Source organism: Colobus angolensis, unplaced genomic scaffold, assembly GCF_000951035.1.
Source record: "Colobus angolensis palliatus isolate OR3802 unplaced genomic scaffold, Cang.pa_1.0 Scaffold947, whole genome shotgun sequence".
Taxonomy (NCBI): domain Eukaryota; kingdom Metazoa; phylum Chordata; class Mammalia; order Primates; family Cercopithecidae; genus Colobus; species Colobus angolensis.
The window spans coordinates 106,389-123,861 of NW_012123454.1; the positions used below are offsets into that span (position 1 = coordinate 106,389).

General features: G+C 35.8%; 2 protein-coding genes across 5 annotated transcripts in view; one reads left to right on the forward strand and one right to left on the reverse strand.

The window, feature by feature from the left end:
- The window catches only part of TFG (TRK-fused gene), a 40,354-nt gene extending 28,277 nt beyond the window's left edge, over window positions 1-12,077 (forward strand). For 2 of the 4 annotated variants that reach the window (XM_011932174.1, XM_011932175.1), the window contains exons 6-8: window positions 7,888-7,986; window positions 10,505-10,545; window positions 11,266-12,077. In XM_011932174.1, the coding sequence (XP_011787564.1) occupies window positions 7,888-7,986; window positions 10,505-10,539 (134 nt within the window). In that variant the 3' untranslated portion in view covers window positions 10,540-10,545; window positions 11,266-12,077. The remainder of the gene's footprint in view (window positions 1-7,887; window positions 7,987-10,504; window positions 10,546-11,265) is intronic. The other 2 variants (XM_011932172.1, XM_011932173.1) reach the window with 1 other exon arrangement.
- A 299-nt stretch (window positions 12,078-12,376) lies between these two features.
- LOC105504673 (target of Nesh-SH3-like) overlaps window positions 12,377-17,473 on the reverse strand; it is a 119,856-nt gene continuing 114,759 nt past the window's right edge. The window contains exons 54-57 of the mRNA XM_011932176.1: window positions 16,889-16,918; window positions 15,852-16,013; window positions 14,626-14,748; window positions 12,377-13,671 (exon numbers count right to left, since the gene is read on the reverse strand). Coding sequence (XP_011787566.1) covers window positions 13,556-13,671; window positions 14,626-14,748; window positions 15,852-16,013; window positions 16,889-16,918 — 431 coding nt within the window. The 3' untranslated portion in view covers window positions 12,377-13,555. The remainder of the gene's footprint in view (window positions 13,672-14,625; window positions 14,749-15,851; window positions 16,014-16,888; window positions 16,919-17,473) is intronic.

Here is a 17,473-nt window from a genome sequence, read left to right on the forward strand (position 1 = left end):
CTCTAACTATTTGTTTAATGGGTCAGATGGTGGTATAATGTATTTCCAGCACCCGAAGCAAGTGATCAAAGTTATTAATCACATTAAAACAAAAACAAAACATAGGCTAAAATGAACTGACCACTTTTGGAATAGAATCCTATCATCCTGTGGTGATATTTTCAGAGTTACCTGGCTAGGTGTGGTGGCTCACGCCTATAATCCCAGCGCTTTGGGAGGCTGAGCCAGGAGGATCACTTGAGCCCAGGAGTTTGTGACTAAGCTGGGTGACATAGTGAGACCCTGTCCCTATAAATAAAACGATTTAAAAAAGTTAGCCGGCCGGGCGCGGTGGCTCAAGCCTGTGATCCCAGCACTTTGGGAAGACGAGACGGGCGGATCATGAGGTCAGGAGATCGAGACCATCCTGGCTAACACAGTGAAACCCCGTCTCTACTAAAAAATACAAAAAACTAGCCGGGCGAGGTGGCGGGCGCCTGTAGTCCCAGCTGCTCGGGAGGCTGAGACAGGAGAATGGCGTAAACCCAGGAGGCAGAGCTTGCAGTGAGCTGAGATCCGGCCACTGCACTCCAGCCTGGGGGGCAGAGCGAGACTCCGTCTCAAAAAAAAAAAAAAAAAAATAAGTTAGCCATGTGGTATGGCATGTGCCTATAGTTCCAGCTACTTGGGAAGCTGAAGTGGAAGCATTGTTTGCATTGTTGAATTGAAGTAGTCTGGGCTGCAGTGAGCTGTGATCACTCCACTGCACTCCAGCCTGGGCAACAGAATGAGACCCTGTCTCAAAAACAAAGCCAAAAAAAAAAAAAAACTCCACAGAGTTGTCTGTTGGATGAACACCAGTCATTATGGACTAGCAGGTGACTTTTTACTGATGAATCAGTGGTTTGTGAAGAATTTCTTATTAAGCCTTTTCTCAACCAACTTTAGTTAACCCCTCCTCTGCACCAGAATGCTACTGCCAAAACTAGAACAAACTAGAACTAAAGCAGATGTGGGCTGAAATAGACAAAAGCAGAGTATAGGTATGATGAGAGTTTAATGCCTACATCAAGTGAACTAAAGATTTGTTTTTAAATAAATCCCATTTTAAGCAGTGTATACTGTGTACTGTGTAAGCAGTGTATAATGTATACTGTGATACAGTGACAGTTGGAAGGATCATTGTACCAAATAATCTTTGCTGTTTATGTATAAATAAATGGGAATTAAGGCTTTACTAGCAATATCTAAACATACAATGAAATGTTTGTTTTAATTGAGCATTTTCAAATAAGTAAAATTTTAAAAATGTGAAAGGACATACAGTGAAAATTCTCTCTCCCACCTCTGTCCACAGCAACCAAATTCCTTTTTCCAGAGATAGCAGATTAACACTGTTTATATGCATTTAATTCTTTTAAGTAATATTGTATGCCTTGCTACAATTAACTGTTAGCTTACAATAAAACATACAGTATGAAAATTGTGCAATTAATACGTGACATTGTTTAAACTATTAATAACTGATCTAATTCTAGATCAGTGCTGTCCAAAAGAATTATGGTAGAAGCCACATGTAATTTTTCGATTTAGCTGCATTAGAAAAATGTTTAAGAAAAGGTAAAATTTTATTTAGCCTAATGTATCCAACGTGTAATCACTATTAAAAAGTTAATTTTTTTGGTACTGTGTATTGGAAGTCTGGGATTTGACACTGGTTCGGAACACTTCAAACAACAAACAATATATCACAATTCAGACAAGCCACATTTCAGATGCTCAGTAGCCACATGTGGCTAGTGACTATTTTAAGAGCACAGCTTTAGATAAATATATTCATTATTTATAGATTCCCAGCATTAATTATAGGTTATGTTAATAAATACTTTTTGATGTATAATGAGTCTTTGACATTGCCAGTTATTTAGATCAACTACTGGTTATAATTTGAGCAGAATTACCAACATAAAATGTATTACTTATAATTTATTAACATAGCAATCTCTTACAATGTGTAATAGTCCAAACTAAAATTAAGAATCCTGAGTTGTTACTTAACTCCCATAAAAGGGACCTTGGAACTGTGAATTTTATTCCAAATAAATATAGTCTTAATATGTTGTTCAGTTAAAAGGATCAAGATATTGAGCATCATTAAAAAAACCAAAAGGGATAATGTTACCCTTCTTCATATAAAGCCAGTGCCTGTTACTGGAAGACTGTGTGATGTTGCCAGAAATGTAACTGGTAAGGAGAAGAACGCTAAAAATCATCAGAGACCAGGAGACATTGCTGTTTGACAAACTGAAAAAATGAAAAAGCATATAACTAAAATCCGTAAAATCATATGCCAATATAATGAAAAGCATATGCCAAAATCATATGCCAGTACGCCAATATAATGAAAAGCTGAGTAGACTTTATGTAAATATTGAAACATACATAGAATAATCAACTCTTCATGTAGTCACGTGGCTTCAACATTTACCAATATTTTGGCATTCTTTTTTCATCATTTTCCCCCACTGTACCACTTTTAATTTGCTGGAGTAGTTTAAATCAAATTATGAACAGCTTATTATACTCAGCTATTTCAGTATGTATGTCCAACTGATAATCTTCTTTTTAATATAACCACCATGCTGTTACTTAACAGTGATTCTTTTTTATTTTTAATTGAGACAGGGTGTCACTCTGTTGCCCAGGTTGGAGTGCACAGGCTTGATTATAGCTCACTGCAACTTCAACAGTGATTCTTTTTTTTTTTTTTTTTTGAGACGGAGTCTCGCTCTGTCGCCCAGGCTGGAGTTCAGTGGCGCGATCTCGGCTCACTACAAGCTCCGCCTCCCGGGTTCCCGCCATTCTCCTGCCTCAGCCTCCCCAGTAGCTGGGACTACAGGCGCCCGCCACCTCGCCCGGCTAATTTTTTGTATTTTTAGTAGAGACGGGGTTTCACCATGTTAGCCAGGATGGTCTCGATCTCCTGACCTCGTGATCCGCCCGTCTCGGCCTCCCAAAGTGCTGGGATTACAGGCTTGAGCCACCGTGCCCGGCCTCAACAGTGATTCTTAATGTCGATATGTACTAGTCTATATTTGAATTTCCCTAATTGTTTCAAGAAAATTGACTTGTTCAAATTAGGGGCCTAACAAGGTTCACACTTTGCATTTGTTAATGTGTCTTGAGTCATTTTTTCTAACAGCTATCCCTTACATGTTTCCAAAGTCAAAACTATGTGTATTATGTATTACTGTGTAACTATTATCCCAAAACGTAGATGCTTAGACAACAAAAGTTTATTCTCTCATACAGTTTTAGACAGATATCCGGGAATGGTTTAGCTGGGTGATTTTGGCTCAGCATCTCTCATGAGGTTGCAATTAAAAATGGCTACTGGAGTTATAGTCACCTGAAGCTTAACCAGAGCTGGAGGATTCAATTCTTTACCATTTGGACTTCTCCATAGGGCTGCTTGGGTGACCTCATGACATGACAGCTTCACCAGAATGAGCAATCAGAAGAGAGTGAGGTAGAAGATAACCTGTCTTTTATAGCCTGTCCTCAGAAATGTCACTATCATTTCTGCAGTATTCTCTCGGTATATAGGTCAGCCCCATTCAGTGTGTGAGGGACTACACAAGGGAACAGATACTCATGTGCTTGTTGCTTATTCTTTGGTCATTTTTGTATTGTGGAGTTAAATCTTTCTAATTTCTAAGAATGTAAATGATACCAACCCATTGTCATGAATGCTATTCATGTGCAGAAGCCCGTGAGGGTCATCGTAGAGGTTGGCTATTCTGTGTAATAAATAATTCCCAGAAGTCTTACCATTACTCTTTGCTTTATCCTGTTGTCTTTTACCCCTTAATTTTTTTTATTACTTTTTACTTTGGCATTGATTCTTTTTGAAAATATGCATAAAACATGGCTTATACATAGTCGTGCAGTGTATAACAGCGTTTCAGTCAACAGTGGACTGCATATATGGTGGTGGTTCCATAAGATGGTAATGGAGCTGAAAAGTTTCTGTTGCCTAGTGATGTGTAGCCATCACAATGTAGCACACAGTATTACTTAGGTGTTTGTGGTGATTCTGGTGTATACAGACTTACCTGCCGGTCATATAAAAGTGTAGCTCACATAATTATGGGTAGTACCTAATACTTGATAATGATAATAGGTGACTCTCTTACTCATTTGTGTATTTACTATACTGTATTTTTAAATCATTAGAGTGTACTCCTACTTAATTAAAAAAACATAGCTGTAGAACCAGGTCCAGATAGGTCCTTCAGAAGGTATTCCGGAAGAAGGCATTGTTATCATAGGAGGTGACAGCTCCATGGATGTTCTTGACCCTGAAGACCTTCCAGTGGGACAGGATATGGAGGTGGAAAATAGTGATATCAATGATCCTGATGCTGTTTAGGCCTAGGCTAATGTGTATGTTTGTGTCATAATTTTTTTCTAAATGTTTAAAGTAAAAGAAAATTTAAAATTAAGAGAATAGAAAAAAGCTTTTAGAATAAGGATATAAAGGATAAATATTTTTGTATAGCGGCACAATGTATTTTAAGTTAAAGTGTTAAAAAAGAGTTAAGAAGTTTAAAAAAGTAAAAAGATTATGGTAAGCTAAGATTAATTTATTGAAGAAATGGAATTTTAAAAAATAAATGTAGTATAGCCTAAGTGTGTAGTGTTTGTAAATCTTCAGTAGTGCACAGTAATGTTCTGGGCCTTCACATTCACTCAACACAAGTACCTCACTCGGAGCAACTTTTAATCCTATAAGCTCCAGTCGTGGTAAGTGCCCTAGACGGTTATACCGTTTTTTATCTCTTTTGCCATATTTTCACTGTACCTTTTTTATGTTTTGATACGTGTAGATACACAAATAATTACCATGTGTTAGAATTGCCTAAGTATTCAGTACAGGAACATGCTGTACAGGTTTGTAGTCTGCTCTGTACCGTATAGCCTAGCTGTGTGGTAGGCTTATATATATCTAGGTTTGTGTAAGTATGCTATATGATGTTTGTACAGTGGCACAATTTTCAGAACCTACTCTTATTAAGCAATGCATGACCATATTTTTTATTACTCAAAACATTGCTTACTATAAACAGTGTCTGCATCTTGCTTTCTCCATATGTCCTGTAGATCTCTCAAGTATGTGAAGAAGTTAATCCTTTTTCTTTTTTTAAACAATTAAACACACTTCTTAAATTAATTTTCAGAATACTGTGACAGTCCCATTTGGACTTGAATGAGGTGGGTTTAAAGTAAGTACCGTAAATCCTCACTTAACATTGTTGATAGGTTCTTGGAAACTGTAACTTTTAAGTGAGATGATGTATGAGGAAATCAGTTCTACCATAGGTTAATTGATATGAGTAAGTTGAGTTCCTACAGCATATTTTTGATCACAAAAATACCCCCAGACTTCTAGGTAAAGACTAAAACCAAATGTGAGTTATAGATACATTGAAGAAAGATTAATAAAAACAAATAAGATAATGATTTATGCATTTATTCCAGTTCAGGGTTGTGGGTGGCTGAGAGCTATCCCAGCAGCTCAGTAGCAAAATGGGGACCAACCCTGACAGAATGCTGTTCTATCGCAGGGTACACTTGCAACCACACACATACCCAGAGTCACTCAGACTGAGATCATTTAGACATGCCAAGTAACCCAACATACACATATTTGGGATGTGGGAGGAAATTGAAGTGCCCAGAGAAAACCCACACAGACTTGGGGAGAATGTGCAAACTCCACACAGAACAGTAACCCTGGCTGGGAATCTTTTTTTTTTCCTTCTCAGTGTTTTAATGAAACAATGTCGAACAAAAGATGTTATTTGAGGATCTGCTATAAAAGGAATATTGTGTAGAGATATAATAAACCTCTGAAATTTTTAACTCTAGGGATGTTTTTCAAAATCAATTTATAGCAGTTTATGAAAACATGCAAAAAAAAAAAAAAAGCTTTATGAAGCGTTGTACCCTATACATTTTTAGTGAGGGGAATAACTATGTTTTTGACCAGGAGTTCCTTACTCATTGATGACCACAGTCTACTATATGGAGCCTTAATCTCAAGCCTTTTTTGTTGATGCCCAAGTTAATATTTATATTATTTTGTTCATGAGATAATATATGCAAAACGACTTTATAAACTAAAGCTTTGGAGTTATGCCTGAGTTCCAGTGATGGTTCTTAGCTCTTGATGTTTCTGTTCTTAGCTATTGATCGCAGGTAAGTTGCTTAATTTTTCTGTATCTGAGATAGGGAATACTAATTTGGTTGAATTTTTAAAAATATATTTATTGCCTGTTTGCTTTTTTTTTTATTGTGGAGTTAAGCCTTCTAATTTTGAAGAATTAGAGTTCATTGTTGTGTGCTATACATATTTATTCCCCTTCTGTACCTGCTTGCCTTTTTATTTTAGATTCTGATCACTTCTATTCCAGAAGTTAGTAATGAAGTACAATCCAGGATTAAGGTGGTATCTAAATTTGGTTAATTTCTGTGCTACCTTTTATGCTATTAGTCTAAATCAATAAGAAAGCATTTAAGAAACTTTTGTGAGGATTTCTTTTTTTTTTTTTTTCTTGTCATATTTGGGAATAGGTTAAATAGCTTAAAATAGTTGAGCTGATTTTTATTTTTATTCTGTTTTTATTATAAAGAAACATTTGCTAGTAAATAAGCTGGATATAAACATAATCGTATTTCCTTTAGTGCTACCCAGTGGGCAGCACTTAGACACGTTTAGGGCTGAGCAGCTAGTATAATAGAGTGGGCTCCATCTCGTTTTCTAAGCCTGTGAGTCCTAGCTGCCTACTGCACCTCAATTTGAGTGGCAGTTGATATAATGCCGTTTTTTTTTTCCTCCACTTCTGCAGTAAGTATCTGGTTTGCTCATAGTCTTTTGATTAATAGGTAGTTTGAATGTTTTTCAAAGGAATCAGCCAACGTGATTATTTTAAAGATTTAAATACTTCATAGATACTAAAATGCCAAGGTTATTGCTACCAGATATTACATCTAGTTAAATCAACCATTGTGAAATAATTGAGAAGTAGAGATAATAAAGACATAAACCAATAAATCTTTGCTTGAAAATCACAGGTATGGGTATAGATTGTGAGGACAGAAAAATAAAAAGTAAAAAGAAAATCATGAGTGTCTAAAAGGTTTCTTCATAGGAACAGTGATTGCTGACCTTAAATAGGACAAATAGGATTCCCATGTTCAAGAACACATCACCAGTGTTAAAAAGGTCTGCTATTATTAAATAGTGCAATGAAGAACCATTTAGGTTTTATTAGAGTCCACATTATTGGCTAAAGATGTTGGATATTCATAGAAAGTCAAACTTGACAGATTTCAGAAGTGTCTTGCAGCTCTGGAACAAAAGATGTCATGTAGTTCCTTGCTACCAAAGAGTTTGTTCATATGGTAATAGAAGTCCAAACCTTACAGGGCAAATACAGTGCTTTAGGAAGGACTCAGGTGATAGTAATGGTATTTGTCCCTTTTCTCATTTTTATTTACTGATTTTCAACTCACTTGGCTTTTAATGAACATTAGCGTTACTTATCTGTTGGCAGCTGGGTTGGAAAACATTTGTTTTTCTAGACTTTATGAAATGGTAGCACGGGTGTTGCACTTAATGTTTGTTGCCAGTTAGTTCTCTGCAGTTAATCCACAGCAGAGAAATCACACTTCTAAAATGGTTCATTCTCTTCATAGACATTTAAAGGTGAACAAATACTTTCTTGTATATTGTTACTCTGGATGGAGAGAGAATGTATATGTATCTTAAAAATATTTCTCTTTGCCACATTAAACATGCCTTGTTTTCTTGTGTGTGTGTGGGTGTGTGTTTTTCTTTTTCAGGTCAGATGTACCAACAGTACCAGCAACAGGCCGGCTATGGTGCGCAGCAGCCGCAGGCTCCACCTCAGCAGCCTCAACAGTATGGTATTCAGTATTCAGGTGAGCAGGTGTTGAAAGGGAGTTGGCTCATGGCTTTTTGTTTCTGTACTCATTAAACTTTAAGGTCTTCTTAATTCCTTGATTTGTAGTATATTGACATAATAGGTATTAAGTTTTTATTTAGGGGAAACAACATTTATTTATTTAAAAATATTTTACGTTAATATCTATTGTAAATCAACATTTCAGTTTTCTGGTGGGCAAATAAAACTTACAGTAGATGATTCTGCAGTAACTTGTAGTATAAACATTTTTTAATACAAAGCTGTCTCTTACTAACATGATCAGTTTATCTCTTAGGCAACTTAGTGCAAGCTTTCCCCCTCCCCTCCACCCCTCCATTTATATGTAACACATAATTCCAGTGTACTCTTAGTACCTGTAGAAATATGAACAGTTTATTCATACATGGAAAGGTGATCTTATTTAAGAGCTAAATTAAGCTACTTAGATTTTAAAATCTCTTGCAAGTATATAGGAATACCAGAAAGAGGCCATACAAATAAAATCATATAAAATGTAATTCAGGCAACTAAGAACATTGTTTAGTTGTTTTAAATAAGCATCCTATTTTGTTTCTGTTTTACCATCTGTCCACCGAAGATTATATGTATCTAAGTATGATAAATATTATTAATGTAACTTTGGCTATAATTCCAGTATTTGTTACATTTATGTCAGAGAGAGAGTTTGTGTCCAATGCTTGTTTCACAGCCAAAGATTGAAGTATCACAATTTCAACTGTAATTAAAAATAATTTATGCAAGTTGAATCTTGTCTAAATTCTATTTTATGGAGTTTTGTGGTATCAGCTAGAGCAGGAGTCAGTAAAGTATAGCCCACAGGCCAAATCTGGACTATTGCCTGTTTTTTTTGAATAAAGTTTTATTAGAACACACTTCTACTTTTATTTTTATATTCTCTACTGCTGCTTGGTCACTAGAATGGCAGAATTGAGTAGTTGCAACAGAAGACCATGTGACCCACAAAGCCTAAAATATTTACTGTCTGGCTCTTTACAGAAAAGTTTGCTGACTCCTGACCTAGACTGTAACATTCTGTCATTAATTAAAGTTTGAAATATTTTAGCACAAATAATTTTATTTAGATCTTATTTGCTGTGGAGTGACTTAACCTGTAGCTACTTGTTTTTAATTGTATGAAATATATAGAACTTAAGTTTGGAATATATCAGGAGGAAGGTTATTTTTAGGATGCAGTTCTTTTAAAAAAAAATCAGTGTTACAAATTATGTGATTTATAGAAAGAATAGCAGAACTGAAGAGATTTAGTTGTCATTTAATTTCAGGGGATTTCGGCCCTCATTGTGCTTTAGAATCACCTGGGGGAGGCTTTGTGTAGGGGCTGCATTCCCAGAGATTTTTGAATTTCATTTGATTGGGTGTGGGACTCAGGCTTTTGCATTTTATAAATGAGGCAACTAGTTTTCAAAGAGATTGTGACTTGTCAAAGCACATATAGCCATTCAGTGGAGGGAGCTGGACCAGTTCAGTATTTCCCTGTATCATTCTGCGTTCTACAACCTAGACTGGAGTTGGTAGACTTCTTCCATAAAAGGCTAGATGTCCTGTGTATTCAAAAAAACCCCACATAATTTCCATATGTCCATTTTTTGCTATTTCTGATGTCCTTCACCTAAAGTTACTTATTATTTTGGAGGAATGGAAGGGAGACTACACACACACACACACACACACACACACACACACACACACACACAGTGATAGAAGCATTGCCACATTATGTTTAAGAGACTGGTGGGCTGCTAATGAAATCTTCAGCCTGTAGGGTTATTCCCTCCCCTAAGCAATAATTAAGGATCAGATTACTTCCAGGCCCAGTTAAAAAAACAATTTAGATTTCGGGTGCCAGGATGAAAAGGCACTTTTCTTTTTTCTCACAGTCTTAAAATTAATAGGCATTTTCAGTATAAAGCTGAATCCATCTGTTTCTCCAAAACCTTATAGTGAAAATGTAAGTTTTATGTAGAGGATAGAAGAAATTGTATGACATTCAGAATTTTTTATGAATTGGTTTTAGGTCAGTGTTCAGAAGCTACCGTGAGTTAAATGGGTTAAAGATACTTGATTTACTTATTAAGAACTAAGGTTGCTCTTATTTAGTCAGGATCTTCACTCTGAGTAAAATCTAGTTTTTTCGAATTATGATCTTTGTATTTCTGATCCTACTAGTCTATTAACTTGAATTTGATTGAGAGATATGGAAATAGTCAACTAAATACTCTGCTTGGAGACTAAGAGGTGGTGGTGGTAACATTGGACCATCTTTGACACTGTTGGTTTGCCAGTTGCCCTCTGACCTTTTCCAGTTTTGTTCATGGACTATGTCATAAAGGTTTCTTTCATGAGTAAATTTTGAACCCAGGTTCAAGGTGAGTTCAGAATATACTCAAATTCATTCAATCCTTTTTTTTTTTAATGCAGGGTTGTACATATTTTAATAATTTTCTTATGTATCTGGTATTTAATGCTGACAGGATTCCAGTCAATGGAGAGGTTTCATTGCAAGTAGCTGCAGGTGTGTTTCATGGTAGAGATAAAAGTTTTCAGTGAAGCCGACTTTCGTTGTAAAAAAAATGACATCCTAGTAAATAATGCATATAGATGTTGCTTTTTATGGGGCAATATGGTATGCTTTTTATGTGTTATGCTGTACTGCTAAGTCAAAATTTTGAGTCGTAAAGGCAAAAAGCATCAGATACCAAATCTAAAAGAAATGAAAGATTTTACAGATTGTGAAAATGGTACTTTGTATTTATTCTTAATGGCTTAGTTTTTATAGAGTGAGCAAAATTTAAAGCACCTAATTAGTATAATAAGATGTATTTATAGTATTATTTCATATAAAAATGTTCATTCTCCACAATGTGTTTTTATTTGATACTGTTAAGTAGGTCTCCCCTGAAAACCTGGTTAATGACTGTTTAGCTTTCCCATTTTTGGTCTTCCTAGAAAGTATAATAATTCTTTTATCATTTGAGCATCTGTTCTAGGAATTATGCTATGGCAGGAATTTGCTCTCAGGGATTATGTCTCAGAGGGTTTAAAAAATTGTAGAGAATGCCTCTTTGATAACTACTTGGTCTTGAAATATTATGTGATGGAATCTACCACTCTGCTTGTTACATACATATTTATTAAATTTCTCACCATTTTTGGTCCACCTAACAGTAAGACTAATTCTTTGGAAAAGTTTTACTAAAAGATAAGATACATGTTACTTATTTTGCCTTTTCAGCAAGCTATAGTCAGCAGACTGGACCCCAACAACCTCAGCAGTTCCAGGGATATGGCCAGCAACCAACTTCCCAGGCACCAGCTCCTGCCTTTTCTGGTCAGCCTCAACAACTGCCTGCTCAGCCGCCACAGCAGTACCAGGCGAGCAATTATCCTGCACAAACTTACACTGCCCAAACTTCTCAGCCTACTAATTATACTGTGGCTCCTGCCTCTCAACCTGGAATGGCTCCAAGCCAACCTGGGGCCTATCAACCAAGACCAGGTTTTACTTCACTTCCTGGAAGTACCATGACCCCTCCTCCAAGTGGGCCTAATCCTTATGCACGTAACCGTCCTCCCTTTGGTCAGGGCTATACCCAACCTGGACCTGGTTATCGATAAGGAGGCTCATCTACACCAGTTAATGTAGCTGCTAGCTATTGGCCTCCCAAAAGACTCCAGTACTATTTTAATTTTTATTGAAGTTCAGAAATTTAAAAAGCAGAGCATTTTTTATGATATCATTGTTGCTGTTAATTGAAAGTATAATTTGCTGGAACACAAAGACCAAAATGAAAGTTTTTTCCTCCCTGCTTAAAAATGTAGCAGCTTCTTAGTTACTTTGGAACACTACTCTTACGTGTATAAAGTGATTGACTTTCTAGCTTCCTTTGTCCAGAGGATATTAAAATGCTAGGGTGAGGTTTAGCCATCTTACTTGCCTTTTTACTATTAACATGATGTACTAAAGTAGAGCCCTTGGAGAATACAACAAGATATTATGTATAAAATGTAACACTGATAGGTTAATAAAGATGATTGAATCCATTAGTGGTCTTGAAATTTAATTTAGTCATTAACATTATGTGAAAAAACAATTTTTCAGAAGTCCTTATTGGTGTTTGGTCTTAAAATGAAGTATAAACATTTTAACATTTTAACTTACAGATTTCCATTCAGCGAAAACAGTGCCATTTGGTTTTTGTCCTTCCTTTGAAAAAAAAAATGCATTGGTAATCGTTGGTTTAAAATGAACTTGATTACTTCATGGATGAAAGGTTAATGTAGGGCAAAAACAATAGATATGATGGGGGTTTGGTAGAGCCTGGATAACTTTGTGATTTTCCTTCTGAGATAAAAGGTATAGTTAACATACTGATGAACCATTCAGAAATAAAAAAAAACTCAATCTTTTAAAAAAAATTACATCTCTTTATTGCAGAATTTATACTTACGTGAAAAATACAAAATGTAGCATTGATAAGATTGAAGCATGTTGAAAGGTAAGTACAGGGAAAGGTCCTTTCAGAATGACTGCAGCAGTGCAGCAAGGATTCCCATTCCCCGCCTAAAGGAAAATACCTTTTTAATAGAAATGAGTCAGATTTTTATTACAGATTGAATTAAACAGTTAGTTACAAAGACATTCTCTGATACATTCATTCATAGAGGTCTTAACGTATAAATACATAGTAAATATCCTATAAAATGGTAGGCGATCTCATCGTGCATTATTTTTGTGCTCAGACTTCACATTCAGTCTGTACATACAGCTTAATTAGAATCATAAAAACAATATGAAGACAATTGCATAAAGGGATAGTTTGACAGAGCATATTCAGATATTGTAACATTTGTGGTGGGTAAAAATGTATCTTTTGAAACAATATATTAGACTCCGTTTTTAGCTGAAATGAAATTTACTGATTCAGTCTTTCTAAGAATTTGTGGATGTTTAAAGGAAATGTATATTAGCATGAATGTGTAACTATTAAACTCCTCCACAAAGCTATTCAGCTGTTGCTAAAAAATTGAGGTTTAAATATAAATGTGAACATTCGGACCTTTTTTCCCCAGATATATAGGCTGAAGATAATTTGATCCAATAAGTTACACTAAGTAGAGATTTATGGAATTAACTCGTCAATAGGAAGAGTACACATCAATAAAAGTAAATATTTTTAAAAAGTATATACCTTTTTTGATGTTAATTTTGTTATAAAAGTATCTCAAAACATCATTACAACAGTGTGATAAATAATATACAAACGATCTCTTAAAATACCATGAATAGGGAGCCAGCTTCCCCAAAAATGTTATTCTGTTAACATCAGTATCTTGCTTTCTTAAAATGACTTTGTAAAACCTGATAAATACTCTCAGCAATCTTTTCTAATAATAAACATCTAGTATTGCCATTAGATTGTAGACTTTTATACATAGTAAACAAAATAGCTTTGAATGAATGTGACATAGTATTTTCAATGCTTTTGTTTGCCATGATGAAACAGAAGGTAACTTTGCAGCATCTACCATTTTCCAGGAATTGTAGTCCCACATTCATACCACTGAACATAATTGATTTGGGTGTGACCACCTATTTCTCCAAATTGGACAGGTTCCTGGCGAACTGCTCTGAAATAACCTGAGAGAGAAAATAGTTTCATTTTAATAGCTGCTGTATTATATTTTTGCCCTCATAGCTTATAGATTGAAGGATGTCGTTGAATAGCTGAAGGCTAATCTTAGTGAAGCGAGGTAATTTAGAAAACAGAGCAAGAAGCTCTGGTGTTTTTTCCTGAGGTGTAGTCATGGTTGGCAAAATGGACACCTGAGAAATTGTTGACATTTGCCATGGCAGGTTAGGAGGGATGGTTGGTAGGGACAGTTTCACTGCCCATTAATGTGTTCACAGAACTTAGTAGGTCGTCTTTTAGTATTGTTGGTATTTTTAAGTGCCCGTGAACAAAATGTGTTACTGAAAAATGGAATCAAATAGTTTACTTAGAGAACCTCCAGGTGATTCCGGACTAATAGGAACAATTAATTTACCCTCTTCTGCACTGCTTAGACAAGGATTAATTTTAAGTCTTATTCAGTCCTCATTACACAGCTTGGTGCCAATGGGTCTTTAGCAATTTACAGAGGTTATTCATTTCCCACAGAATTATTCTATTTTAATTATATTTATACGGTTACTTGCAAGGTAAGTACAATTTTTTCCATTTATGGTAGCAGTAGTTAAAATTTTTTTTTTTTCTTAAGGAAATAATAATGCAAGTGCACTCAGTATGACAAAACCCGTAACACTAATACATAAATGATTTAGGTTTGGGAAACTGCTTTTTTGTAGCTGTTTTTGCAAGTTTAGATTTTCTTGAAGTAGAATGCATTTATATTATGTCTGTCTAATTTCCCTTGGCTCCAAGTTTCTAAGCTGAGAAACTTATATTGAAGTCTTCATTTTTTCCTAGATATGTGATATGTGGAGCAGCAGTACTATAGAATTCTTCTTAAATTGATTGCTTTCCTCAGCTTGTTTTATTTCTGGGTTAATCTGTAAAACTCTATTGCTTATGAGGAGGATCAGGAAACATACCTTCTTTGATTGGTAACTGGTCAGAAGTGAGTTGCTGCCCGGTGCGTCCATCTAAAAATGAATCCACAAACTGGCAGTGATCTTCTCCATGACCCCTCTGATCACCTATGTTATAAAATTTTCCTGAAGAACCAGAAATTAAAAGGATAAAGTGTTACTTTCTTACTTTGAAATGTGACAATTCTGAAATCCTCATTACTGTTTTTGTACTTTCTCCCTTCATTCTCTATTACTCTAGTTCAAACCAACAATGTCTCTTGCCTACCTGTATTCTTCCTCCCCTCCCCTTATCAGAGATTAGTGATCTTTTAAAAATGCATGTCAGATAATGTTTGTTCTCTCCATAAATTTCTCTAGCAGTCTCCCATTATACTCAGAATAAAATCCAAAGTTCTTACCTGATTTCAAAGCTCCACATGATTTCACACCTGCCTGCCCCTCCACTTACCAAGTCTGGGCCATACTGGTGGAACTGGCCAGGTGTATTCTGCCTTAGGCCTTTGACCTCTTTCCTCTAGACCTTTGTGTGGTTAGTTCCTTCCCAATTTTCTCCTTAGCTAGTGCTAACTTGTTAGGCCTTCACCTTTTTGAAAATTGTTCTTTACCTCTATGAAATGTTTACTTATTTATGTATTGTCTGTCTCTCCTTACTAAGGAAAGGAAGGAGAGGTAAGCTATAGGAAAGTAGGAAATACCTTTTATGCTGCTTTGTGTTCAGCACCTAGAAGAGTTGAATGACTGAAAAAATACCTACTTTTTTATGTTAGGGCCAGCCTTATTCATTAAAAATTTTTACTCTAGGAATATAGAAAATTATAACCTATTGGGCATGGAGCAGGGGGTTGTAGCTCTTCTAGCATCTTGAAGATGTTATATTCGTTCCATGGTTATTGTTAGATTTAGTCACTTTATTGTCAATAGGCTTTTTATCCCTGGATGGTTGTAACAAAATGGAGTTTGACCATGGTTAGTGAATGTACATTCCAGTTTGCCATGATGGCACTCTTTTATAATTGCATTTTTATTATTTACCTTCTAATAGCATGTCTTAAATCCTTGTTTTCTAGGAATGATAACCATTTCTATAACATTTTGCTTAGAGGAAAACTTGTGTTTACAGTACCCATTAGTGCCTAAAACTCTTTAAGAAAAGACCAAGTTGTACAACGCTGCAAAACATTCCCATAAGTTAAGGGCTGAAAACAGCTGGTAGCCCTGCTGCTTACCTGTGAGGGAGTCACTCAAGTAAATCTTGTATCTGAGAGAGTTGCACAGCTGCACTCCTACAAATTTTTTATACCATGTCCTTTTGACATACTGTTTGCCCTTACACTCTGAGTAAGAGTCTGAATCAAAGGGTCTTTCAGTCCAGATGGCATCTCTTCCTGCTACATAAGGAAAACAGTTTGAGTTTAGTATCTGACTCTTGGGTCAGATACTTTAAGAAATCAGTTTGCAGAATTTGTCAACTTGCTGATGCTTTTTTTTCCCCCCCATGCTAAATATTGGAGCCAAAAATATTAGAAGGATTTAAACAAGTAAACCCCAGAATAAGTTTCTGTCAATAGATAAATTTGAGAGCAGTATGTTAAGGTATTTAGGTGTTGAATAGCCTCTGCAGAGCTAGATATAAGGCAGTGTCATTTAGGAGAAATTTAGGTTTCTTTTTTGTAGCATGTTATAAAATTTAGACAACTGCTTTAATATGACTTGTTATTAAAAGTGGAAATGAGGGTGTTACATTTTCTTTTCTCTTTTTTTTGAGACAGGATCTCACTCTGTTGCCCAAGCTGGATCATGGCTCACTGTAGCATTAACCCCCTGGGCTCAAGCGAACATCCCACCTCAGCCTCCCAAGTAGCTAGGACCACAGGTGTGCATCATCATGCCTAGCTAAGTTTTTATTTGTAAATTTTTTGTAGAGAGGGAGTCTCATTATATTGCCAGGCTGGTCTCCAACTCCTGGGCTCAAGCAGTTCTCCCACCTCAGCTTCTCAGAGTGCTGGGATTACACTGGCTATTTTATTAAATAATAATAAGCCTGGTGCATGAGTGAAAGCAAATTTCAAAATGTCCACCTTGTTCCCAGAACATCATGGGTCCTCAGTGTTGTACAATGTGTAGGTAAACGTTCACACCCGTTTGGTATTATAAGAAGACTAAGTGGAAAAACGCGAAATCATGATTCAGATTCTGCCATGCCTGGTCAGTTGAATAAGTTTAGAAAAGCATGTAGTTGTGTCTCATTGAGACAGGTACTTACCAGAAACTGGCTCACTCACTCTTGGGTCCGCTGAGGAGAAATAAATACAAAAGTCAGACCTTACTAGATAAAACCCCAACATTCCAGTGGCATGGCGAAGATGATGTGTGCTTACAGTTACAAAGTCTTATTTGCAAAGTGGTACTCTTTTGCTAAAGTTTGCTTTGTTTTGGAAATTGTTCTTGATTGAATAATCTCCTGCCTGGTAGGTATTCAGCTGTATCTGTTATATGTAATTTGAGTAGTTAGGAACAGTTGTCGCTGTTCCAGCCTTCACTTGAATTTCAAAAGCTGCTGCTTTTAGTTTGATACAAAAACTTTATGGTAAAAATCACCAAGATACCATGAACTACAGTTGGTATAAAAATTATGCAAATATTAATGCTGTTTGTGCAGATGTATCTCATTAAGGAATTGGAACTTGTAAGGTCTAATTGGAAAATTTCACAGCTGTTATTAAAGTATCATGTGTTCCCTTTGTGGATGCACTCACGGGTATTTTGACTCTAGGCATACAGAGGAGGATTCATTCACTAGCTTTTAGGAAGGGTATAGATTATGCTTTTTAAATTAAACTGATGTGTC